The sequence below is a fragment of the Rhinatrema bivittatum genome, chromosome 6, assembly GCF_901001135.1.
Source record: "Rhinatrema bivittatum chromosome 6, aRhiBiv1.1, whole genome shotgun sequence".
Taxonomy (NCBI): domain Eukaryota; kingdom Metazoa; phylum Chordata; class Amphibia; order Gymnophiona; family Rhinatrematidae; genus Rhinatrema; species Rhinatrema bivittatum.
The window spans coordinates 169,303,883-169,330,115 of NC_042620.1; the positions used below are offsets into that span (position 1 = coordinate 169,303,883).

At 41.7% G+C, this 26,233-nt stretch overlaps 1 protein-coding gene across 4 annotated transcripts in view; it reads left to right on the forward strand.

Annotated features, from left to right (window-relative positions):
• The window catches only part of ERBB4 (erb-b2 receptor tyrosine kinase 4), a 2,403,189-nt gene that overhangs the window by 2,364,829 nt on the left and 12,127 nt on the right, over window positions 1-26,233 (forward strand). For 2 of the 4 annotated variants that reach the window (XM_029606129.1, XM_029606131.1), the window contains 2 exons: window positions 6,151-6,198; window positions 17,746-18,043. In XM_029606129.1, coding sequence (XP_029461989.1) covers window positions 6,151-6,198; window positions 17,746-18,043 — 346 coding nt within the window. The remainder of the gene's footprint in view (window positions 1-6,150; window positions 6,199-17,745; window positions 18,044-26,233) is intronic. The other 2 variants (XM_029606130.1, XM_029606133.1) reach the window with 1 other exon arrangement.

Genomic DNA, 26,233 nt, shown 5'->3' on the forward strand with positions numbered 1-26,233 from the left:
GAATCAGTGCCTGCCTGGGTGCTGGTTCTAACTTTGATTATGATTTTTGGATGGTTTTTGTCTTTTGAGGTTTTTTCCTATGAGAGCCCTGGTACCCCTGGCTGGAGGAATTCAGGGTAGCCACCAGCTAGGTTAGATCAGGAGGTAGGGAAGATTCCTAATAGTGACTCACTGCAGGAGAATTCCAGTTTTTCTACTTTTGTGTGAAGAATTTCCTAAGTCCCCAGCAGGAAGTTCTGGCCACCCCTCCTGCCTGAAGAGGGAACATCTGTTGAGATGCTGTGTTCTCTGCTACTGGACTTTTCCTAAGAAAAATTCTACTGAGACAATTGAAGAAGAGAACTGTGAATAAAAACTAACAGGTAAATTTTAACAATGTCGCTCGCGCAAAAATGCCCACATAAGTGCAATCAACATGGATTGTAAAAGGTCAAGAAGTTCGTGCATATATACTGGCACATGCATCAAAAATAATAGGGTGGAAAAGGGGTGGGGCATGGGCAGAGCATGGGCATTCTAGGGCAGAGCCAACAGTTACGCACATAACTCCGTGTGTATCAGCTTGTTATCCATGTAACTTTACTGTTGCTCCAGATGAGGAGCAAGTTCATAGATCTTGAGTTATAGGGCTTACAGGACATGATGAGGGGTCTAGGTCAACTGGGAGCATGCAGGATGAAGAACCAGAAGGGTCTGGAAGACCTCAATATTACAGGGGCAAACTGGTGGACTAATTGGAAAAACTGGGTTGTCTTTCGCGTAAGCAATGTTATAAAATCTGCCTACATACATGCCTACATAAAAGCCAACAAAGTTCTATGGAAGACAAGCGCACTAACTGTGCTTGAGTAATACCTTAAAATTTAAGTATGCTTACATGTAGTTGGTGAATTTTAAAACATACACATGTTAGTGTGTGCATGATAAAAATATTTCTAGCGTATCCTCACTCACATGCCTATACATGCATGCATGGGCGTGTGCATGCTTGTTTTAAAATTGATGTGTAAATTTCTAGTTTGAGGACACTCAACAGAGTCTTCACCCTGGTAAAGAAACACTTAGGGGAGACTGTGCAAAGACTACAATTCTTTTTTGCCAATCAGTACTTTTGGAAGGAGTTGACCATTCCTTCTAAGGATACCCTGCCCAACTGGAACTTGCTTGCCTAAACCATAGAGGGTGAGAGTTTACCTGCCTAATCCTGACAGATGCTAGCACAGATAAATTGGAGAACTGCAAATTTCATCTTATTAAGACAAGAATTGTTGTGAAAGTGCCATTTCTAACATTTAAGAACTCTGACAGTAAAGATATAATTTTGGATTTCAGTAAGAACATAAGAAATTGCCATGCTGGGTCAGACCAAGGGTCCTTCAAGCCTAGCATCCTGTTTCCAACAGAGGCCAAACCAGGCCACAAGAACTTGGCAAGTACCCAAACACCTAGAAGATCCCATGCTACTGATGCCAGTAATAGCCAATCTGAACCTCCTGAATTTTTTGGTACCCTCATCTCATGAAATTAATAGAGACCTGTTACCTCCCATCCCCAGCCCAAGTGCAACAAACTGAGAGTCACCCCAGCCATCTTGGTCCGTGGAGGATTTAGTCCTCCCCCCCCCCCCCCCCCTATTGCAAAAAGAATCCTGTCCCAGGGCCCTTGGACTGTTTCAGAATGGAAGAGAGTTAAAGGTTTGGCCCTGGGACTCTCATGTGCCCCTGACCCCTAAACTGGAGTGGGGATTACATAAATAACCAATTTATAGTTTCATCATGAGAGGCTATTCCACAGATTCAGGCGTTTCATAGAGAAGTCTTGCAGTCTAGTCATTTGCAAATGGGCTCTTCGAGTGTTTGGAACAAGATTGTCAAAAGAACATGACGTGCTGAGTCAGACCAAAGTTCCATTGAAACTGCATCCTGTCTCCAACAATGGCCAATCCAGGTCAAAAGTACTCAACAGATCCCAAAGAGTAGATCAATTCCTTGTTACTGACTCCCAGGGATGAACGGTGGCTTTTCCAGGTCTATCTGGCTAATATTAGCTTATGGACACTTCCTACAGAAACGTGTCCAAACCTCTTTTAAAACCAGCTATGCAAGTTGCCTTGACCACATCCTCTGGCAACAAATTTCACAGCTTGATCATGCTTTGAGTGAAAAAATACTTTCTCCAATCACTTTTAAATTTGCTGTTAGGTTTATGGATTGACCCCAACTCTTAGTACAAATTGAACAGGTAAATAGCCATTTCCTATTAGAGATGTGCATTCATTTATCACAAATTAGGCAATTGGTCGGCCCCTATCACATGGTGGGAGCAATGGACGGCTGGCGCCATCTTGTGCTCTTACCATGTGACAGGGGCCAACCAATGGCACCAGTAGCCCCTGTGACATCATAAGGTCAAAGGGCCATCGGCGCCATTTTGATTCGTAGCAGGTCTGACAGCCTGATGGCTCAGAGGGAGAGATTGCTCACAGGACCCCGCTGGACCACCAGGGCTTTTAGTAAGTCTTGGGGAGGGATCGGGATGATGATGTGTGTGTGTGTGTGTGTGTGTGTGGGGGGGGGGGGGTTGTAATGCAGTAAATGTGAAGGGTTGGGGTGTTTTTTGTTCCGATTCAGATTTTTTTTTGTTTTTCTGGTTTCGGGTTCGGATTCCAGCTTCGTTTTTGTCGAAAAATGATTCGTGGGAAAATGAGTTTTCCCACAAAGTGCCCAAACTGAAACCTGACCCGTGCCATAAAAATGAAGCTCATCTCTATTTCCTATATACTTGTTCCTCCCACTCATGATTTTATAAATCTCTATCATATCCTCTCCCAGTCACCTTTTCTCCAAGCGGAAGATCCATAACCTGTTTAATCTTTCTTTGTAAGGGAGCTCTTCCATCCCCTTTATTATTTTGATCCCCTTCTATATACCATTGCAAGTTCTGCTATATCTTTTTTGAAATTGGGTGACCAGAACTACACACAATATTCAAGGTGTAGTTGCACCATAGATAAGTAACGAGGCATTATGATGTTTTCTTTTGAATTCTCTATTCCTTTCCAAATAATTCCTAATTGCTGTTTGGTCTGCCTCCACACACTGCGCTGAGGATTTCAATGCTTTGTCCACAGTGACTCCAGGATCCTTTTAATGGTTGGTGACACCTAACATAGAACCCAGCATAGATACCTGCGCGTGTATGTTATAAAATCAGCGCATCCATGAGTGTGTGTGCCAGGAACTGCGCACACATTGACGCACGTGCGCTTCTTTTAAAATTGACCCCTTAGTTGATTGATAAGGGAACACTTCCCTTTGCTAGATGCATGTAATTAGGTCATGTCTATCCATATAGCAAGTCATTTTTGTCTATAAGTATGGATTGGCTTCTACTATGTTGCCAGGTCCAACGTTAAACTCACTGGTCTATAGTTTCCCAGATCACCCTGGAGCCTTTTACAATAGGTTATAGATAGGTTATAGAATACTAGTAATCGGTCTGTAATTTCATGTTTACCTTATTTTAGAACTCTCAGGCGAATGCCATTTAGTCCAAGTAATTTGTTACTCTATAATTTGTCAGTTTGCTCTATTCCTTCCATCTTCACAGTGATTCAGTTCAGTTCCTGTGAATCATCATAATCAAAGAATTCTTTCGGTGAGGGTATCTTTGCAATATCTTCTTCGCTAAGGAACGAAGTAAAGAATTCATTTAGTTTTTCTGTTACTTGTCATTCCTGAGTGCCCCTTATTCCCCTTGGTCATCTAGTCACCCACCTGACTCACTCTCAGGCTTCTTGCTTTGAATGTATTTGAAAAAGATTTTATTATTACATTTTGCCTCTGTTGTTAACTTCTTTTCAAATTCTTGACATGGCTTATTAATATTTTACATCTAACTTGTCAGTGCTTCTACTGTTTTCTATTATCCTCATTTGGATCTTTCCATTTACTTAAAGAAGTTCTTTTGGCTTTAACTGCTTCTATTACTGTTAGGTTTTGTAGGTTTCATGGACCCTTGGCCCGGGGTGGGAGTTGACACTCCCTGAGGGGTTGAGCCCCACAGGGCCCCACTGTCGGGAGGCGAGGTGGAATGGAAACACAGGCAACTGGACCATGGCTGTGGCCCAGGAGAGAGGAGGTGTAGATGAACTGTCTGTGTCACAGCCACATGATCGCAGGCACCTGCACTGAAGCAATACTGCGAGGTGCCTCGAGGAGCGGGGTCTTAGAGAGACAGTTCCAAGGTGTTGTAGTGCTGGGCAGATCAGGAGATAGGATATACCAGAGGAAGGATCTCCAATGCGGAAATGCACAGATCAGGCCCGAGGAGCGGGGAAACGAGGAGACCGGATCTCTGGTGTAGTAACATTGAGGCTGCCCCGAGGAGCGGAGAAGCATGGAGACAGGATCTCTGGCAAAGTAGCTCTGAGGCTACCCCGAGCAGTGGGGCAGTGCTGAGACAGAGTCCCAGGAAGGAAAGTGCAGAGCAAGTGCCCGAGGAGTGGATACCCAGAGCCAGAGTCCACAGTCGGAGAGCAGAGATCCAAGGCAAGAACCGCAGGTCCGGAGAACCGGTACAAGCACCAGAGAAGCTCAGGGAACTCGTTGCCAAGTCCATTAGCGAGGGCAAAGGAGGTGCTTAAATATCTCAGGCTTGTGATGTCATCAGCCGGGGACGACCCTGGAGTTTCCGCCATTGGGCCTTTAAAGAGAGAACAGATGGTGCGTGTGTGCGCCTAGGAAGGCCCGGAGTCGGAACGTAGATTGGCGGCGCCCCAGCTGCCACATGAAGCATAGAGAGCCAAGAGGAAACGCGGCAGCAGCGGCTGGCGACAGCCGCGAGTTCACCAGGACTAGAGAGCTGGGCAAGACATTACGTAAGTTGGGTCGGCTGCGGACGGCCACGGCCGATGGTCATAACAATTACCTTACCGTTTAACCTTGCTGGCATTTGTTTTGACTTTCTCCTACTTTTTTATGTGTGCAATACATTTTATCTTGGCTTCCAGTATGGTATTTTGAAACAGTGTTCATGCCTCTTGCACACTGTTACCCCTTGCAATTGTTCTTTGTATCTTTTTTCTAACTAATTTCCTCATTTTAAAGTTAAATACCTCTGCAGTATTTTTACTTAGAGCCTCCTTCTTGTGAACTCAAGCTCCTAGTCAGAACATAGTCAAACAGTCCGTCGGCTAAATATTCTGGCACCAGCCAGGTCTTTGTCTTATAAAACAAAACATTTGAAATGTACACCAAAACTCTATTGGGAACCAGTGCAAGGGCATCAAAGTAAACCTACAATTTTAGCATTGAATGTGGCTGTTTCTACTTGCAACTCTTCTGCTTAAACTTAATGGGAAGAAGGTAATATAGACAACAACGGTCCTTTCCCATGGTAGGGTGGATATTTTTTCTATGCGTCTCTTCCCTCTGGCACAGTGTAAACCAAGGTAGCCAGCAGGCACAGGGACTAAAGAAATTAGTGAAATTTCCTTTAACTTCTCAGAGAAAATAGGGTTCATTTGGTAAAAAGGCAACTTCTCAGATTAGCTTGGAATGTACCTTGCTGAAAATTGGTTTAAGAAGACTTTTGGTTATTCCTGATTTTTTTTTCTTAACTTTCATCCCAATGTTTTCAGGTGTTTTTAGACTTTTCATATGACGTAAACACTATACATAACAAAATAGATAGGAGTGGTATCAAACAATTAGCATTGGTATAGTGTTCCCCACCAAAAATAGACTTGACATCCTTGCTGTGGGTATTATATGTTCCTGAAGGGGATCTATAAATATTTTTTCAAGCAATAACGGCAACAGGGTTTGTTGAGTCCATTGCATAATGTGAATTAGAAACTGTCTGGAAGGTCAGTCTTCTGGAGCTTTATGGTTATCCTACATGGGAAGAATTCAAATGTCTGGCATAGACTCAAACATTTTAGATTTCCTTGCTCATTCTAATTTATTAAAAAGTTAAAAGAATTACAAATATTAATGAATCATTACGCAGCCAGCAGATTAAGTAAATGTCTTCAGTGAAGTAGCAGATTTCAGTCCTGTGCATGCAGTTGCTTTCTTCTTGGTTCATGCAGCTCATGTAACTTCTTATCATTCTTATATCCATCATTACATTTTTCTTTCTTATTAGAGTGAAATTGGACCCAGCCCTCTTCCTGCCTACACTCTTATGTCAGGAGTAAGTATTTCACAATCAACCTTCATCTTTTACACGTCTTTAATTTTCTTTTAATCATTGTGTCTCTTTGAATCTCCATCCATAGCCCAGTTTAACCCATTGATAGTAGGAGCTAGGAGTTTTTTGTCCTTTAGCATAAGACTTAACTGGCTAATGGGGTCATTTATTAAAGTGCTATATGGTGTTTTTGCATGCGTTAAGGTGTTTTTGCATGTGAAAAGCACCTTTAATGCATGCAAAAGCACCATAACGAATGGTGCGATGCAAATTAGGAAAAGGGGAGAGACTTCTGGCCAAGTGGGCTGTCTTTGCAATGCCACAGTTTTAATGTGGATTGTAACTACACCTTTTTCATTTGTGCTAAGCTGTGAGATATGGCTTTATTATACTTTGTGATGTTTTCAGCTGCTAGGACAGACAGAGCCTAGTACCACTGGATGGAGGGAGGGAGGGAGAGAGAGAGACTATAAGGCTCTCATACTAGGTAGGTATTTATACCTCTATAGGAGGCCCACCTAATTACTCGAAGTGAGGTTTAGGTATTAGTGTAGGGGTTAGGGACCACTTTGACATTCAGAGTGCGACGTACAAACAGAACAATGCACTCTTGTGAAGATTTGATGACCTTCGGAATGAGGAAACTCAGTCAAAGATGAGATTTGTGTAGTGTTCTCTCAACCTGGCTTGATGGACTCTCTACCTCGGTAACATCAAGCTAGGTTGAGAGAACATTGCACAAATCTCATCTTTGGGTGGGTTTCCTCACTTCGAAGGTTATCAAATCTTCACAAGAGTGCACTGTTCTGTTCATACGTCGCACTCTGAATTTCAAAGTGGCCCTTAACCCCTACACTAATACCTAAACCTTACCTCGAGTAACTAGGTGGGCCTCCTATAGAGGTATAAATACCTACCTAGTATGAGGGCCTTATAGCTAGGCTTGCTCTCTCTCTCTCTCTCTGTGTCTCTCTGTGTCTCTCTTCCCCCCACCAGTGGTTGTAGGTAGGAATTACAACAATTCTGGTATTTACCACAAAGTACAAAAAAGTTATTGCAGTTTGTAGTAATACCTATGTAAAGCACTAAGATAGCACACTTTGCAATAAACAGCCTATTACCATAAAACACACCCCTTTTCCTATCGCATGCAATATTTATTGCATTTTGATAAATCCAAGCCTAAGTAAGATAGCCGGATAAGTGAAAAAAAGCACTACTTAGATGGGTAAGTTAAGATAGCTGGATAAGTAGTGTTTGAAGACTTATCTGGCTATCTTACCTAGCTGGATAAGTAGCGCTTTTTAAGACTTATTCAGATAAGTGGCATACTTCTGCTATACATGTGTATTTGTACTTCTAATTTTAAACATTTACAGCTGGAGATTTCACATGCACATTTTTCTTATTACTTGTCAGCTTTTGCATGCACAAGTTCACATATTTTAAAACATGCACACATGAAGGAAATTAACAGCTCTGCCAATTCAGCCACCAGTTTGCCTCATCCATCTCTAGATGATCGATACCCTCCTGGTTTTTCAGCCTGAACTCTCCCCAGTTTATTCACACCCATCATCATCAGTATTTGGCAATAAAGACTTTTATTTTTATGCCAGATTATTAGGAGTTGTAAATATACACAGGTAATAGACTTAAGCGCATCACTTTGGCAGATTCTAAAATAGTAGCCTATATACGTAAATGTTGGCCTCGCCCAGGAATACCCCTGGATGGCCTCTTTTTTTTCACATGCAGTTTTGTTCACATATATGTACTAACACGTGCATGTTTTGGTTTATAAAATAAGATATACATATTAACGTGTTATTTTACTTACGTAAGTGCTACTTTTACATGTGCATCATTTTGAAATTTCACCTTTCCATGCAAACGTTTACCCAAGCATAGGAGGGCAATTTTCAGATCAGCCATTTTTCCAGGGTAAATAGATTTGAAAATTGTCCTTTCAAATTGCGTGCAATACCTTCCTTGCATATGGTCTGATTTGCTAAACCTTTTTCTGAAGTCTGCGTTTATGGGGAAAAACCTTAGTAAATCGATCCCATAGTGTGTAAACTCTTTGTGTGAAGGACATTGTAATTATCTGATTCATCCTATTACTATATATTAAAGTGCATCTTTTTCTAAATGACTATTGTGCTAGGCTTTAGATGTAAGTCCTATGCCCTCATTTTTACAAATTGTGTGATTTTTAGTATTGTACCCACATTTTCAAGACCTTTTCTTGACTCTATCAAAGGGTTTGTTGATATGATCTAAAGGCACAGGGATATTTGTAGTCCTTCTGATTTTCATAAGAATTACAGTATTAGAATTATTAGAATGGTTTGGTTTATGAATGTAATAACACATGAATTGATTAGTCTGAGCCTGGAATATTGGAATGGGAGATAGTATAGCTCAAGATACTAGGTTGTATGTTTATGTAAGAAAGTAACTGGTACAAAGTACAGTATTCAATTGGCTGTGTGCGGGGAAAAAATAACCAAACTAACCAGCAACAGGCTGTGCATCTAATTTTACCAACTTAACCAACTGAATATTGGTCTCTGTGCCAGTTACTTGCTTTCCTGAAAATACATACAATACTGAGCTATATTAGGTCTACAATGTGGACATCCAGAGTAACTCTGGAGGCCAGTGCTGAGAATATCAACCCTGACTAGCAAAAGTTGAACAGTGCCTTGCAACATCCCTAGTGCTGTTCTTTCTGGCTAACTAAATTTATCTGGTCAGCAGAGATTGGGGAGAGGCAATTTGAAAAGTCATGATTTGACCAGTTAACTTCCTTAGTTATCCAGAAAAGCCATTTGAATATTGACCTCACAGTGATTACACAACAGAAAAATGCCAGAAGAAGAACATTAGCTATCAACAGACTTTAAGGGCTGATGTACTAAAGGTTGACAATTTTTACAAATGTGTTAACAGCAGCATATGTTAAATAATAAGTACATTCATTATTGGCTTATTTAACACATACTATTTTGTATAGAATGGAATAAAGGCCTTTTTGCTTAAGATCTATAGGGGCCAAGTCACTAAAGCATCCACTAAACATTATTTTAGTCAGCTTAAATTTGCTTAAGTGCAGGATAAATTTCTCCTTAGTGGTTTAGTCACTAAGTTAATGATATGTACAGTTTGCACATGCTAGAAAACCCACACTTTTAATATGTGGATGCTGTGATTACTGAAATCTCCCAGGCTAATTGTGCTAATATGCAAAGGCCATTTAATATAGTAGATTTATTCATGTTATTTATTGTATATATTTAGCTCATGCTTTTCCACTGGTAGCTCTAAGCAAGTTACATTCAGGTACAGTAAGTACATCCATCTTAGTTCCCCTTTTTCCATCTCCAAGGCCTTGCCAGCACACTAAAATGTGCCACCATCTTCTAGCAGAGGCTAAATTTATGGGGCCATATGATGATAGTTTGTTTATTTATCTAAAATATTTTTGTTCTAACACTTTCAATAAATTTATACGAGGTAGATTGACAACAGTTGCATGAAACATCAAAGTAAAAACAAACATTACAAATAAATTCAAGTGTTGCATTCCTAGAAATAAAAATCTTCTATAAACTACTAGGCAACAAGAAATCTGATCAGTAAAATGTAATTTTGGGCAGTCACCTGCAGATTGTGGAGAATGTGGAATTTAAGCAGTGACTGCATCTCTTAGCTCACAGTTACAAAATGCCTTTCTGGACAACATCCAGTGGTTGGTTATTCTCTATGTTCTGTGCTGCCTTGGCATGAAGGCACAGCTGGACAAAGTAGAGAGGGGTAGCATCCATTTCACCAGCAGTATCTGGTCCAGCCAGAACACTATGCATGCCTACCTCTCCCTGATAGCACACTGGTGTAGCTGAGCAAGGCAGGGGCAGGCATTAGCTCTAGAGAGGATAGATCAGCAGGATACAGATGGACTGTGCTGCATACCCAGGTGATGGATATCAACCATACCTTGGTCAAAATCTTTGGAAGATGGAGCGTTAGCAGTTAGACCGAAGATACAGGACCGTTTCTAATGTTTTTTGTTATAGAAATTGGTGCTAACATGAAAAAGGCAGTGTAAGATGGAGGCTATGAGGGTATCTGTTGCTTTGCATGCTTGCTGCACTTGGCAGTAAAAGATACCATGGGAGCCAAGGAGAAATACAGCAGCTTAGTCCTGAAGGAATTGATAGAGCGGTGAAGAAAAACAGCAGGGCATTTTCACTAGACTGTGAACTGTGAGCACCAATTCCATGAGAAGCAGGAAGCAGTGGGGTGGAGGTGGGGGGAGGGTCCTCTTTACTGCCTTATTCAGGGTGTAGGTACCAGAAGGAATTTCACCAATCTGATGTTTCAGAGGTTAGTGAAACCATTTATGACTTGTCTGTAAAACAAGATAGGCGTGGCTTTCCCCCTGGGATAACATGGTTAGATGACAGATGAAGCAGACAATGCCCTTAAAGGATACCATGGAGGATCTCTAGTCCACTAGAGCTACCCTGGGCAAGGTCAACTCCATTGTCAATATTCTGGTGGAGAAGTTAGAAGGTTTCTGGCAGGAACAGGGACTGGCACCAGATGTGTTGCAGTTTATAGATTCCTTGCAGCAGCTGGTGCAAGATAGGCTGAAATCCATATACCAAAAGGATACTTATTTGCTAACCATGCTGTGTGGCACACAGGTGAAAGGGAATACCTCGTTCTGGGCCCACAGTCTTTTATATTGGAAGGAGATGTTGGTGGCTTGGGTATGTGAATGGGAGCACCAGAGGCAAAGAGTGAATGGAGATAGAAATCAGTAAAGAGTAGGCACTCAACACAGCACTGTCAGCATGAGCAACAGCCTGCCAGTTACATTTTTCTCCCTCACTTTTCTCCACCCCCACTGCAGAATGGGATCTCCTTATACAGGCCATAGTTAAAGCAGTTGGAAGCAGAGGGGATTATCCTGCACACCCCCAACAAAAATTTCATTTGCACACTGTCTGGCAGAGCCCATCAAAGGCATGGCCTCAAATCCATTGTCATTTTGGGTTATTTAGGACACAAGATCGTGGTCTGGCCAAGGAGGCTTGGCATTTCTTTTCATACAAACCAACTAGTGTGCCTATTGAATAGGTGTTCTCAATAGCAGGGGGACATTGTGATTCCACCTTGTTCACAGCTGGTGGTAGAGTTTGTGGAAAAGTTCTTCAATAAACCTCCCTGAGTTGGGATCCCTGAATTTCCATATGAGAGGCAGGAAGAGTGAGTGCTCAGTTACAGTGGACCAATTCCCATGATTTTTATCCTCAGAACCTTGCTGTGTTGTTGCTAGTTGTTACCTTTGCTGCTGCTGCCATGCCTGTCTACTAGTTCAGCTCTTTGCTGTATTTTTGTGTTACTCTTATTGCATGATCTCTTCCTCCTATCATGCCTCTATCTACTGGGGTGCTTTGGCCCAAAAGAAAACAGAAAATCCTTCCTGTCTCCTGCTCATCTCAGGATATCTTGGAATCCTGGATCCTTGCTTCTGCTATTGCCAGGTTCCCTCCTACTGCCCTGGCCAGTCATTGAGCCCTGCCTCTTTCATGATTCAGTGCCATGCTGTGCTGTTCTTCCACTGTTACTGTTTAGCCTTCTACTGGCCTTCTCCTGGCACCTTGAAGAGCTTCTGCCACTGATGATACTATTCCTCTCACAGTGCTTGGGATATTCATGCCTCGATGGTTGGTGTTTAATACCCCATGATGGGTATTCAAACCTCATGATGCCTTGAGGTTTTAATACCCCTGTGTTGGCTGCCTTACTACTCATTCTTTTTTTTTTTTTTAATTTATTCTTTATTAATTTTTTCAATGATTACATCATGAAAACATTTACAAATATGTATCCCAATATCTAAGGCAATTATACATAAACCAAACCATAATATTACTATTGTTGTACATATGCCATAATTGGGGAAGATTATCATAATAATTTTAAAGGAAACAATATCTATTATTATCCCAAAATCTTCTTGGGACTAATTTTAGGTACTGAACATAATAGAGACAGGAGTTGTTTCTATTTTTATTTAAGGACCCTTTACCTCTAAAGTTCCAATTTCAGATAAAGATTGAGTTTTATCCAACAGGAATGTCTCTAGGTGTACTGGATCCACAAACCCAAATTTCTTCCCTTTATAGGTTACATAACATAAACATGGAAATTTTAAAAAGAAAATAGCCCCAATAGCCACCACTCGTTTCAATGCAAGGAAGGTTTTCCTCCTTGCTTGTGTGGATCTGGCTACATCAGGGAAGATTTGGATTTTGGATCCACAAAAAGAGACATCCCTGTTAAGAAAAAATTTTCTGAACAGCTTGTCTTTGTCCTGCTCTGAAACAAAAGCTATAAAAAGGGTTGCCCTATTCTGGATTATGCCCAGGGATTCCTCCAAGAAGGTTGATATACCTAAACTTGGATGTTCCCCTGTTCCATCCTCCAGAATATTCTTCTCCCCTTTTTTCCTGAAATAATATATTTTGGATAAGATAGGAAATTCTTCCTCTTTATACATTAAAACCTCTCTCATAAATTTCTTAAACATTTCTAATGGGGATAAGAGTCGAGTTATTGGAAAATTCACAATTCTCAGATTGTTTAACCTTGACAAATTTTCCATGCATTCTAGTTTTCTGTGAATATTTAAACTATCTCTTATAAACGTACTCTCTGTTACTTGTACCACTTGAATTTTTTCTTTCATATCACTTATATCTTTTTCACATTTTAATACTTTCAACCCTTGTTCCTTAATTTCTTCAGTGTTCGCATTGATCACAGCAGACAATGACCTATTCATAGCAACAACATTGTTATCTAATTTGGAAACTATTTTCCATATATCCAGTAGGGTAACATTGTCTGGAGGAGTATCCAAGACAGTGCTACCTATAGGAACTGGTAAAGGTTCAACATTTAATACTTTAAGTAAAGGCTTCTCTACCCCTTGGTTTCCTGCTTGGGTTACCAAGCTTACTTCCAAGGGATTTAATCCTACCAGTTCACTCGCCAATTCAAGTTGTGGACTTTTTCTTAGCTGAAGTGGTAAAGCGGGTCCTTCTCCAGGACTGAGGGAAACCAAGGATGAGTTTCCCGAAAGGTCCTCGATTTGATCAGCCCTCTGTCGAATGACATGCTGATCCATTGGGCCGGTGCGCTGTTGTAGCACTGGAGATGATGTTAAAATCTTGGCCTTTCTTTTCTTCCCCATCCACAAGGAGAAAAACGACTAAGGTCAAGTTCCTGGCCAAACTCCCAAACTCTCCCGGACGAAGCCGGACTAAGCCGCGCGCCCCTTCGGAGCGCGCGGCTTAGGCGACGCGCCGGCGGCGGTGATGCGCCGCGGCATGTAGAGTTTTAAAATCCGTAGCCACGCCCCCTCCTGACGTCAGCGAGCGCGTCTGTCTAGGCCCAGCTGTTGATGATACCGGGACTCTCCCTGGACGGCGAATCCCTCAAGTTCCGCCGCAGCTGAAATCAGGTACAAAGTCTCTGGCAGCGGGTTGCTCGGGGAGAGATGGCTCGCAGCCCACTCCTTCTCCTCTCACTCCCCCCTTACTACTCATTCTATGCCTTGGGGTGTTTACAGTATTGTGTTTGCTGCCTTTCCCCTCACTTTATGTTTGGGGGTGTTTATACCACAATTGGTGCCACCCTGTTCCTCTTTTGATGCCTTGGCTGTTTCTGTTAATATTGTTGGTGCCATATGCCCCTCTTTAGGTGTCTAGAGGTGTTCATGTCACTGTTAGTGCCTTTGGGAATTCTTGTCACTGGTAATTCTGCTTTGCCCTGTGATGGTGCCTTGAGCTATTGATGCCAGTCTTGTTTCACTTTGCTCCACTTCTGGTGTCTTGGAGTGCTGATCCTCTGCTTCTGATACTTACCTTACGTTTCATTAAAATTGGATTGAAAACTCCAATGTTAGAGCTCAAAATGGGATGCATTGCTTCCCCCATTGATTCTAATGGAAAACAAATGAAGGAATGACACGAATAAAAAAAAACATGTGTTTGAACTGAACAAAGCAAATCATGGAGGCAAAAAATCCAGACAAAAAATGTTTCTACTCACATCTCTAATTTTTAGTATTCAAGCACATGCCCAAGTTAGTATGGACTGTCACTCATGCTAAATTATTAGTGACTTGCTTGCCAGTTAGTATGCACCCTAAATACTTTTAGCATGCACACAATGTAATACTGAGCTTTAGGAAATCAGCCCCTTACTTGTATAATTTTTATTCCATGTTTACCTTCCTCATTTTGTTCGCATCAGAATAAAGTACTAGCATATATTAATAAAGTTGTCTTGCCATTAGTTAATCCCTGAACATATTTGTACATGGAAGCTAGACAGAAGTCTGTAGTGGTATGACAGTAAAGAACATAAGAAATTGCCATGCTGGGTCAGACCAAGGGTCCATCAAGCCCAGCATCCTGTTTCCAACAGAGGCCAAACCAGGCCACAAGAACCTGGCAATTACCCAAACACTAAGAAGATCCCATGCTACTGATGCAATTAATAGCAGTGGCTATTCCCTAAGTAAACTTGATTAATAGCTGTTAATGGACTTCTCCTCAAAGAACTTATCCAAACCTTTTTTGAACCCAGCTACACTAACTGCACTAATCACATCCTCTGGCAACAAATTCCAGAGTTTTATTGTGCGTTGAGTGAAAAAGAATTTTCTCTAATTAGTCTTAAATGTGCTACTTGCTAACCTCATGGAATGCCCCCTAGTCCTTCTATTATTTGAAAGTGTAAATAACCGATTCACATCTACCCGTTCAAGACATCTCATGATCTTACTACATCTTGACCAATCTGAATACGGAATGTTCTATAGTAATATAGCATAATACAGTCCAGCAGATAAAGATCAACTGACTCATTCAGACTGTCCAGTTATTACAGTTCATACTGCTAAGGATATATTCAATTTGCCTGGCATAGAAGGTTCAGTGCTTATAAGGTGTTGCTTTTTCTTCAAGTCAATTTTTATTGTCTTCCTCAATGGTTTTCTACCAGCCTGGATAGACAAACAAAAACCTCCATAATTAATCCAAAACCTAGGTGCTCCCTACCCCCCCCCCCAAAAAAAAAAAAGTAATGTTTTACCACTAAGCTTTCTAATAATGTAAACTACCACCAAAATCAGCAAGGTCTTAGCATCGGACTTCCTACGTTCCCATGGCTTTGCTGGCTTCCACCACCACCAAAAATCTGCCAATATCAAGCCAGTTGGTTTCTGTGAAGTTGTAATCTATTGGCTCTAACTGAATTAACCTGAAATGTGCAGTGTTGCTAGGTTATGCTTCCTTTATTAATTCCTTGTTTTCTTATCACTTGCTTCTGCTCTCGAAGGAGTGAAAGGTGTATTATGTGCAATACTGCAGCTTCCTACCCATGCACTTACCTCTATCCTCTCTATCTGGCCCAAGTATGCTTGAATTCTGTCACAGTACTGCTTTCTGCTCCCTTTGCTGGTAGGGTATTTCAAGCAATTACCTCCCCCTTTGCAAAAGAAAAAGTATTTTCTTATGTTTGCTTTGAATTTCCTCTCTCCAATTTCACATCATGGCCTCTTGTCCCTGGAATTTCTTTTCTATGGAAAATTTCACCTTTCTGTAATTGATTGAAGTGTTCAACTATTAATATGTTTCTATCAAATCTCTACTTTCCCTTCTTTATTCCAGCAAGTAGCATAATTTTATAAGGCTTACTGTAAAATTGCTAATAATCATGAAATATATTGCAAATGACTACCGTATGTGTCAATTTCATATCTCCATCAGAGGCTATGGAGTGTCTTATTGACTTGAGAAAATGGATGAAGAGGTAGCATACAAATTGATTTTGCCAATTAAGAGGATAATTTTAAAAGGCATTTATGCCTCCTTGTAAAGTTGCTGATCTGATATGCAGTGAAAACCACATGCGTACAAGCTGTATACATGTATTTTGCTTCACATATTAGAGAGGTGTTCTGGTGGATAACGTCTGGAAGGGGATTAGACTTGCATGCATACTTTTCAGTTTTAAAACATATGCATCTAAATTCAGCCAGGGGAAGCTCTGCATACTTCAGCAGGTGGAAATGTGAGGGGCTAGATTTCTTGGGATAATTTTCAAAGACAAAATATGCACGCACTTCTGATTTGAAAATTAGAGTAAAGTCTTCAGGTAAAAAGTACTTGCAGACTTTATGCAGCTGAAAATTTCTTCCTAAATATATCATATGTTCCATGATCAACTATCAAGGTTGAATATTATCTCGGTGTGAGTTGTGGATGCTTTCTGATGCAATGAAGTGTGTTAAAATTGCGCTTTGTTGGCTAGTGACACCAGTCAAATGTAAATGTTCTAAGTGGACCCATGGGCCCAATTTTGTAACATCATGTATAAAAAAGTCAGGTGTAAATTTCTGTGGGTACTTTTCCTGCATATTTATATACATGCTTTATAATATCCAAAAGTAATTGCATAGGTTCAAACCCCTTTCCAATTCCACGCTCAGGAACGCCTCCATTCAGTTTGGGTACAGTTACATGTAAACATAAAAAAATTTGTAAAAATTGATTTCTGAACCTAAATCACTCTTTCACCCTTTGAAAATGATCCTCCTGTTGTACATATTGAAATGCACCAATGGTTTCTAGTGGGCGAAGACATATTTTACAGGACAATTCTTTTATAATATTTGTTCAGTAAATTGCAACAAAAATTGTTTTTTTAATAAAATGAAAACGTCCGTTCTAGTCAAGACATAGCTAATATGATCCTTGAAGAGGCGCTTTGAACTGTAAACTGCCATGAAGTATCCAAAATTGACTTGTGAGAAAGAGCAGCGTTCTGAAACTGTAATAAGTAGCCCCAAAGTAAATAATTAAACTCGTAACTCCTCTGTTTGTTCCATACAGCCTGAGCTGCCTGCCTGTGTGTTATAGTATAAATAGAAAACTTCCTTTCTTCATGGTTGTGCTGGGGTGTTAGCAGCAGCAAAATATAGCAGTTTCAAGAGGCACTGTGTGATGGATTTAAAGACCTTCAAAGCCCTCTAAATGAAATGTCTAATTTTCTAGGACTGATTTCATCTGTTCTTCTCACTTCCACTTTTCAAAAAGGCTCTTATTCATTAAGGGCTCAATTTTCAAAAGTATTATGTGAACCATACTGAATTTTATGCACGTGAATAGACTTTTGAAAATTACCCTGGGGTTGCACATTCTATTACGTACACGGCAAACAGGTGTTCGGGGGAAGGGGTGGGGAAACAAGCTGGGATGGAGATAATTTTCAAAGCAGACTTATAGGCATGCTTTGAAAATTCAGCTGAAATCTCTGTCTACTTTGAACATGCAAACTTTTCCCCTCTGCAGACCTCTAAAAATTACCCTCCCCTTGTTTATATTATAAGAAGAGTCTGCTATGAAACAGATAAGGTGGGCTTTTTACCCTACTAATGCATTTATTGTTTTTCCTTTTAAATAGAACCAGTTTATGTATCAAGATGGAGGGTATGCTCTTCAGGAAGAGGTTTGTCTGCCATATAGAGCTGCCACCTGCACAGCTCCAGAGGCCCCTGTGGTCCAGGGCACTGCAGCAGAGAATTTTGACGATGCCTGCTGCAATGGCACAATCCGGAAGCAGGCCGCATCACGCACATCAGAAGACAGCGGAGCTCAGAGGTATAGCGCTGACCCAACTGTGTTTGTGCCTGAACGCAGTCCAAGGGGAGATGTGGATGAAGATGGGTACATGACCCCAGTGAAAGAAACATCCAAATCAGGTAAATATCAGTCCTTGGTCAAAAATACTTACATGCCATGGGCTAATGTGATATCTTTGGGGTTCATTATTCAAAAAATGTTTTATGAATTTAAGGCAGGAGGAGAAAAGGTCAGAATTTAGGCAGAACAGTTAAGGATCCAAGTGGGGGATGTCTCAAGGACTTTTAATTTTCTCTATTTTCTCCTATACAAGTGCATTATTTAAAGAGCAGTACTGGCTAATAAAAAAAAAAAAAATCCAAGCTGAAACCAGTATAGAGGCAAGATGAAAAACAAAAGACTTTTCTTTCAGTTTTGAGCGATTTATTTTAAAATGCCATTTGGCATTGCCACTTGAAAAATGTTATTTTGAGAGTTCTTTGAAAGGTGCTCACTATTTCTCAGCCTCTGCAACCTTTTTGATTTTTGTTCACCTCCCTGAGGAAAGCTCAGTGCCTTCCTGTTTGCATGGCTCCCTTCATGCTGGTTGAGCTACACAGGAGGCTGATTGTATGAAGAAAGCTCATCTGCTCTCACTGTGGTTACAGAAGCTACTTAGCGTGTCATGTGGGAAAGAAAGCAATCATGACAGCCACTGTAACTAGACCTGGCTACCTGCCGCATCACTTCCTCCTAGAACTGGTGCAGGACAGAGCTAAGAAATCACTTAGACATTAGATCATGGCAGTCCAGAACTGGAAACACACAAAACTGAAGTACATTATTTCAATCTCTTTTTTAAAATCTGTGTTTTCATATTTTTGGGTCCAAGAAAATGTTGTTGCTGATATCGCTACTTAACTTTTTCTTTTCCCCATTACCCTGTGGCTCAGTTTTGGCAACACAATCAAAGGACAAGAAGCCAAGAATTTGGGCCCCATATGTCAGTCTTCTCACTGCCTTACTTAAATATGATCTGAAATACTTGCCTACCTCCATTGAAAACAAAGGGGGAAAAGCAGCATGATGATACAAATGCAGAAATGCTATTATTAGAGAAAAAAATAAATTTATTACAGTGATAGAAAGCATTTACAGTCATGAAAAGCAAAGATATATTCAAATCCTCCCTCCAAAAAAGGAAACATTTTCACAACTCTATGTTCTTACATTCTCCTTAACTGATGAAGAACCCTTCTGCCCTAAATAGTAAAACACTCAGAACTCAAATGCACTCAAGTGCACTCTTTACTTACATAGAACATGGCCTGACACATTTTTTATGTTGTTGTTATTGTGTTATGTGACTGCTGTATAATAAACTTTGGCAATGGATAGATAATAGGCAAAGCTTACAATCAAAACAATACATTGCAAATTGTCAGTCCAACTCTAAATCCTGAAGCATATACAGCAGTGTCATCCAATAAAAGCTTATATATGCAGCTCCAGTGTTCTACCTTTGAATCAAAAAAGAACTACTTTAAGAACATAAGAAATTGCCAAACTGGTTCAGACCCAAGGGTCCATCAAGCCCAGCATCCTGTTTCCAACAGTGGCCAATCCAGGCTAAAAGAACCTGGCAAGTACCCAAACACTAAGAAGATCCCATGCTACTGATGCCACTAGTAGCAGAGGCCATTCCCTAAGTCAACTTGATTAATAGCAGTTAATGGACTTCAGTGTTATACTATATCTCTAGAGATGTGAATCGGTACCAGACTCATTTCCGGTATCGGGTTCGTAGTAAAACTGCAGGAAATCTTCGTTCGCAGTTTTGAATGCTTTTTTTTTCGGCTGTCTGGAGCTGAAAAAAAACAAAACACCCCAACCCTTTAAATCTCATTATTTAGAATCCCCCACCCTCTCGACCCCCCAAAACTTTTCTAAAGTACCTGGTGGTCCAGCGGTGATCTCCTGCTCTCAGGCCAACGGCTGCCAGTAAGCAAAATGGCGCCGATGGCACTTTGCCCTTACCATGTGACAGGGGCTATCGGTGCCATTGGCCAGCCCGTCACATGGTAGGAGCAATGGACGGCTGGTGCCATCTTTAAAAATGGTGTGAGCCATCCATTTCTCCTACCATGTGACAGGGGCTGGTCAATGGCACCGATAGCCCCTGTCACATGGTAAGGGCAAAGGGCCATCGGCGCCATTTTGATTAGTGGCTGCCGACAGCCCAAGAGTGGGAGATTGCTCCTGGGACCCCTGCTGGACCACCAGCTACTTTAGAAATGTTTTTGGGGGGGGTCGGGAGGGTAGAGGATTATAAATAAAGAGATTTAAAGGGTTGGGGTGGGTTTAGGGGTTGTTTTTGTGTGCCCTTTCTTCCTGCCCCCCCCCCCCAAAATGATGAGAGAACCCCACAAAAATTTCATGGGGTTTTCCTATCTCTTTCTGGGACCCCCTGATTCCTGACGGATGAGAAAATATCATACGATATTTTCATCCGTCAGAAAAACGATTCACATCCCATCTTCCATGGAAGAGCAGCAAATTTGTCTGAAGGTTGAGTGTTTTCAAAAAGAGTACTCAACATTAGGGATGTGCAGAGCCAAATATTTCATTTTGGATTATTTATTCATTTTGTAGGTAACAATCATTCATTTGCTTTGTTTCAAATGAATAAAAAAAAAAAATGTATTTTATTTGTTCATTGATTTCTCATTAAATTGAAAAGGGAAAGAAAAGCAGTTTATTTTGTGCTTCCAAACGGGAGCTTTCTAATCCTTGCTAATGAAACCTGTTGCCTATGGAAAAAATCGTCAGAAGGGTGAAGGTACACCAAGCATCAAGACTATGTCAATGTGGTACCAAAAGTGGTATAAATAGTAAAAGTGCCTGCAGTGGGGAAAAACACTACCAGCAATGACGAGATTTCTCCAAGACGCAGCATTGAAAGTGGCCAGAAATCCCAAGACTCCAAAAGCAGGGCAAAGGACACCAATAACAGTGGCATGAACACCCCAAGGCTGGCCAAAATGGGAAAGTGCCACCAAATGTGGCACCATGAAGGAGGAACAAAGTACCAAAAGATGTAGGAAAACCCTGAAAGCAGTAGTAGAGGGTCAAAGAAAAAAAAAGTAGGATGAAGACTCCAAAGCATCATGAAAGGCACAAAGCAACCAGCCATAGTAGCATGAGTACTCCAAGGCTTCAAATTAGGGGAAAATAGCAACAACAAAATTGATATAAAGTGCAAGGCCAGGAAGAAGCCAGAGGAAATACCTGGAGGAGGCCTGATATCATTACTGTGCAGCATCTGTAGAGGAAGGTGTATCTGTTTGTTCTTGGAGTTGGTCTTCCGCTTTGCTGTGTCTAATCTCAGCCTGGTCAGTATCATCTGTCTCCTCTACCTACTCACTGGATACTAAGATGCTACTGACTAGAGGTTCCAATATATTGCGATTCTAGGGTATTGAACAGCTTCTGAATCAGTTTTTGCAAATGCTAGCAAATACTTGTCCTGAGAAGCAGTAATAATGGAGGAGTGTGCTCCTGGTTTTGGGTACTGCAGTTCTGATGCCCCTGTTTGTTGCTGTTGTATAATCCATCAAATGCTAAATACCAGATGAGACCAATAGTTGTAAAACCATAAGGGAAGTGAGTTTGAAGAAAAAGTTCAAGAGGGTATGGAATCATTAAAGATAGCTACTTAAGGCCTGTGTCAAGCATTGGACTATCAGACTAAGTCCAAGAGTTGGCAAGTACTGTAAAGGAAGAGGATTTTGAAAGATCCGCAGACAGCTGGAGCAAGGAGGAGCCACCCAAAGGTAGCAAGAGTGGCTTGGATACCAGCAGCAGCAGTGCCACTGGCAATTAAATCAGAAATGATAGATGCAGAACAATGCAGCAAGAAGGGTGATGCTGCTTGGCAAGCAGAGATAGAATGCTTGGCAGTGACACACACTATCTACTGGCTGGCTATGCCTATGCAGTATATTATAGTCATACAGTACAATACTACTCCAAGCAATTTTCACCTCGTGAGCAAAAATGTCTTTCACACACCATGTATGAGTGCTTTTCTCCTTGTGCACACACACAAGCTCTGAGACAGAGAAGATAAAGACATGGCTCAGTCTGGTATTCATTGCAATCTGTCTCTGTAGTTAATAGTAGGTGCAGATTAGAAAACAAGACAGCAGAGTACAGAGTGAGACTGAAAGAATGTTATTTGAGATTCTCCCAAGGCATACAGTGTGGGTAATCTCAAACAGAGGCATCAACACCCCCCCCCCCCCCCAAAGTGTAAAGATGGGCAAGGTATTACAAATAGCAGAGGCATCAAAACCCTGAAGGCATAGAGCAGAGATGTTCAAATCAGTCCTTGGGGCCCCTCCAGCCAGTCAGGATTTCAGGATATCTCTAATGAATATGCATGAGATGTATTGGCATGCACTACCTCCTATGTAAGAAAATATGTTTCATACATATTCATTAAGGGGTAGATTTTATAAATTTGCGCGAGCGCGTACTTTTGTTCGCGCACCAGGCGCGAAAAAAAGTACGCTGGATTTTATAAGATACACGTGTAGCCGCGCGTATCTTATAAAATTCGGGGTCGGCGCGCGCAAGGGGGTGCACATTTGTGCAACTTGCGCGCGCCGAGCCCAGCGCATGCTGCCTTTTCCCTCCGAGGCCACTCCGAAATCAGAGCGGCCTCAGAGGGAACTTTATTTTCACCCCCTGCACCTTCCCCTCCCTTCCCCTACCTAACCCACCCTCCCGGCCCTATCTAACCCCCCCCCCTACCTTTGTTGCCAGATTTATGCCTGCCGAAAGCAGGTGTAAATCTGCGCACGCCAGCGGGCTGCTGGCTCGCCATCACCTGTCCCGGGGGCTGGTCCGGAGGCCTCGACCACGCCCCCGGGCCGGAGCCATGACTACCGGTCCCGCCCCGAACTGCCCCCTGACACACCCCGGACACTCCCCCTCCCCGCCCCTTTTACGAAGCCCCAGGACTTACGCGCGTCCCGGGGCTCTGCGCGCACTGGCAGCCTATGCAAAATAAGCGCGCCGGTGCGCGAGTGCCCTGTGCACGTAAATCCGGCCGGATTTACATGTGCAGGGCTTTTAAAATCCGGCCCTAAGGATATTCTGAAAACCTGACTGGCTAAGGTAGGTTCCGAAGACTAGTTTGAACAACTATGGCATAAAGTAAGGGTCTGGTATTATAACTAGCACAGAAGCATCAAAACCCCCAAAGAATAGAGTTTGGATGAAGTATTACAAACAGAACAGTGATTGAGAGCACTATGACTGCAGCAGTAAAATTAGAAAAAGTTCTTTGCCAAATCCAAAATTCTTTTCTCTCCTGCTTTTTTAAATACTTTCTTTGACTATAAGAGAATTTTTGAAAAGACAAGCTTTCTCTGCAAAATTTAACAGAGAAAATAGAGTTTCTTTGTGTATGCTCAGACTTGATCCAGATGGCAGCTTTAGGCTATTTAAAACAAAAGCTTAATCTTCATTGGTCCTCCATTCTGTGTACTTGCTTACTTCTCTCACATTATTGGCTCTAGCACATCTCCTACTTCACTCAGACAATGATCAGTTGCTGTAATTGCCAGGTAATAGTTGCTATAGTCCACGAATGAAACAAATATGGTCTTGTTACCCATTTGTTTCAAATGAACTTAACACATCAAAACAGAGCTGGAAGCATAGGGGCAGTGGAAAGCAGATTTTTATTTACCCCATATAAGTGCTCCATTTCTGTATGATCTACCCTTCAGAATGCAGCACAGGTAATGCTCAACACACTTATTGTAGTGAAGCACAACCCTGCATCAGGCAGAAAAACTGGTATAATGATAAGAAAAGCAGAACCAACACCTGAGTTAGACAGCAGAGGGTACTAGAGAGGGGGAAAAGAACTACAACTCCCAAGTTCTTAGAGGCACAGTTTGACCCATGGGTCGGGGAGGAAACAGAGCAGCCAGCTATGCACAGCGATAGTGAATCAGACACACCTGAACCCATGGCAATAGAAGAGAAGGGTGTGCCTGAATAGTGGAGGTGGCCTAAAAAGACATGCTCCTCAGAGCAGGAGGAGGAAATTGAGATAGACTCTCTGACAGAGGAGTCCTCGGAGTCAGCCATAGAAATGGAGTGAGTGGCATGGCTGGGGGAAGGGTGGATTTAAAACACTAAGAGGAATGCTTTTTTCTTGTTTTAAAAAGTATGTTCTTGATTGTTGTTTGGCTTGGGAAGGCCGCTACTTGCAGCACAACGGAGGGGAGTTGGGGAGAGTTGTGCTACCCCCAGCAAGGCGGTTATCTGGCTGGGAAAGCCTGAGTTTGTAGCCTTATCTTAAAAGGGAGTTATGTAGTGCTGTTACAAACTGTTGGTAAAAGAACTTGATAAGAGAAACTGTTACCTACTGATTCTACACTATTGCTTTATGTTTTATTCGGGAGGGGGGGGGGGGGGGGAGGGAACTTGACGGGACTGGGAGCCAAGCAGTCCCAGAGTATAAAAACTGTTTGTACAGAGGTCATGAAGCCTGAGACCAGGCTTGGCTGAACTAAAAAGACTGCTAAGAGTAGCAGCGAAGGCTACCAGAAAGGAGAAACGTTCCAGTGGTGAACTGTTTCAGGCATGTGGTTCATTTTGGAAGTGACTTAGGGGCAGCCCATGACATTATATAGTCCTTCCTCTTAGCTGTTCTTGACATCTCAGCGGCTTTCAACACCGTAAATCATATTACCCTTATAAACCGGTTATCAGACATAGGAGTCGCAGGACCCACCCTCAGATGGTTCGACTCTTTCCTTACCAACAGAGGCTACAAGGTTAAAATCAATAACAAAGAATTCACTCGCACTAACTCCCCATTCGGAGTTCCTCAAGGCTCCTCATTATCGCCCACTCTGTTCAATATCTACCTACTCCCTCTCTGCCATTTACTCTCAAAATTAAATCTGAAGTTCTACATATATGCAGACGATGTTCAAATTTTAATCCCCATATCTAATTCACTGGATTCAGCTCTCAAAACATGGGATTCTCACTTGCAAATGATCAACCTCTACCTTTCAAGCCTCAACCTGGTGCTTAACACTAACAAGACAGAACTCCTGCTCATCACCCCAGAAGGTAGCCCCTTCCATCAAAAGCTACACACCAACACACAAATTTCCCACACAAGAGACCTTGGAGTCATAATAGATAGTCACCTGAGCCTAAAGAAATTTATAAACCACACTACAAAGGAGTGCTTCTACAAGCTACAGGTACTCAAAAAACTCAAGCCGCTTCTCTTCCATCATGATTTCAGATTGGTCCTCCAAGCCATCCTGTTCTCTAAGGTCAATTACTGCAACTCCATCTTGCAAGGTCTTCCTGCTACTACAATAAAACCCCTCCAGCTGCTTCAAAACGTGGTGGCGAGAATCCTGAAGAATACTAATCGGAGAGAGCACATCTCTCCCATATTGAAAGATCTTCATTGGCTCCCAGTAAACTTTAGGATTCTACATAAATCACTTACAATCATTCACAAAAACATTCACCATCAGACGCCTCTTGACCTGCTACACTCTCTCAAACTTCACTCTACAGCCAGACCCTTAAGGGAAGCCTACAAAGGATCCTTACACGTTCCTCCAATCAAAGCGGTGCACCACTCAAATATTAGAGACAGGGCATTCTGAACAATAGGTCCCTCCATCTGGAACGCCATGCCCCCGGACCTCAGGCAGGAAACCTTTCTCCTAACTTTTAAAAAGAAACTCAAGACATTGCTTTTCAGTCGAGCCTTTCCCTGCTCTTAGCCCAATAGCTTGACTCAGAACTGTTCCCATCTCCACTGTAATTAAACAAGCACTAAGACACACTAATACATCTTAATGACATTGGCTCCTTTGCCTCCCTCACCTGTATATAGTCTACTATCTCTGTTCTCCCCCCTTTATTTTCCTATCCCCAGTTTTTGCTCCCTTGTTATAATGTAACATTATGCGTCATCAAATTTTGTCTTTTGTTAATTGGTTATGGTTAACTGCTTAGTTCGATGTAAACCAAGTTGATTTGATTTGTATCAAGAAAGTCGGTATATAAAAGCCTTAAATAAATAAATAAATAAATAAATAAATAAATTATACAAAGTCTTTGCTTTTGCATATCTACTCATTGCAGGGACCTGAAAATCTGCAAACAACATGCATCATTCACATTTTGAAAGTGAACTATGGGGGAGATTTTCAAAGGGATTTAATCATCTAACAATGAAATTAAGTGGCTAAATTGTCTCCTTTCAATATTTG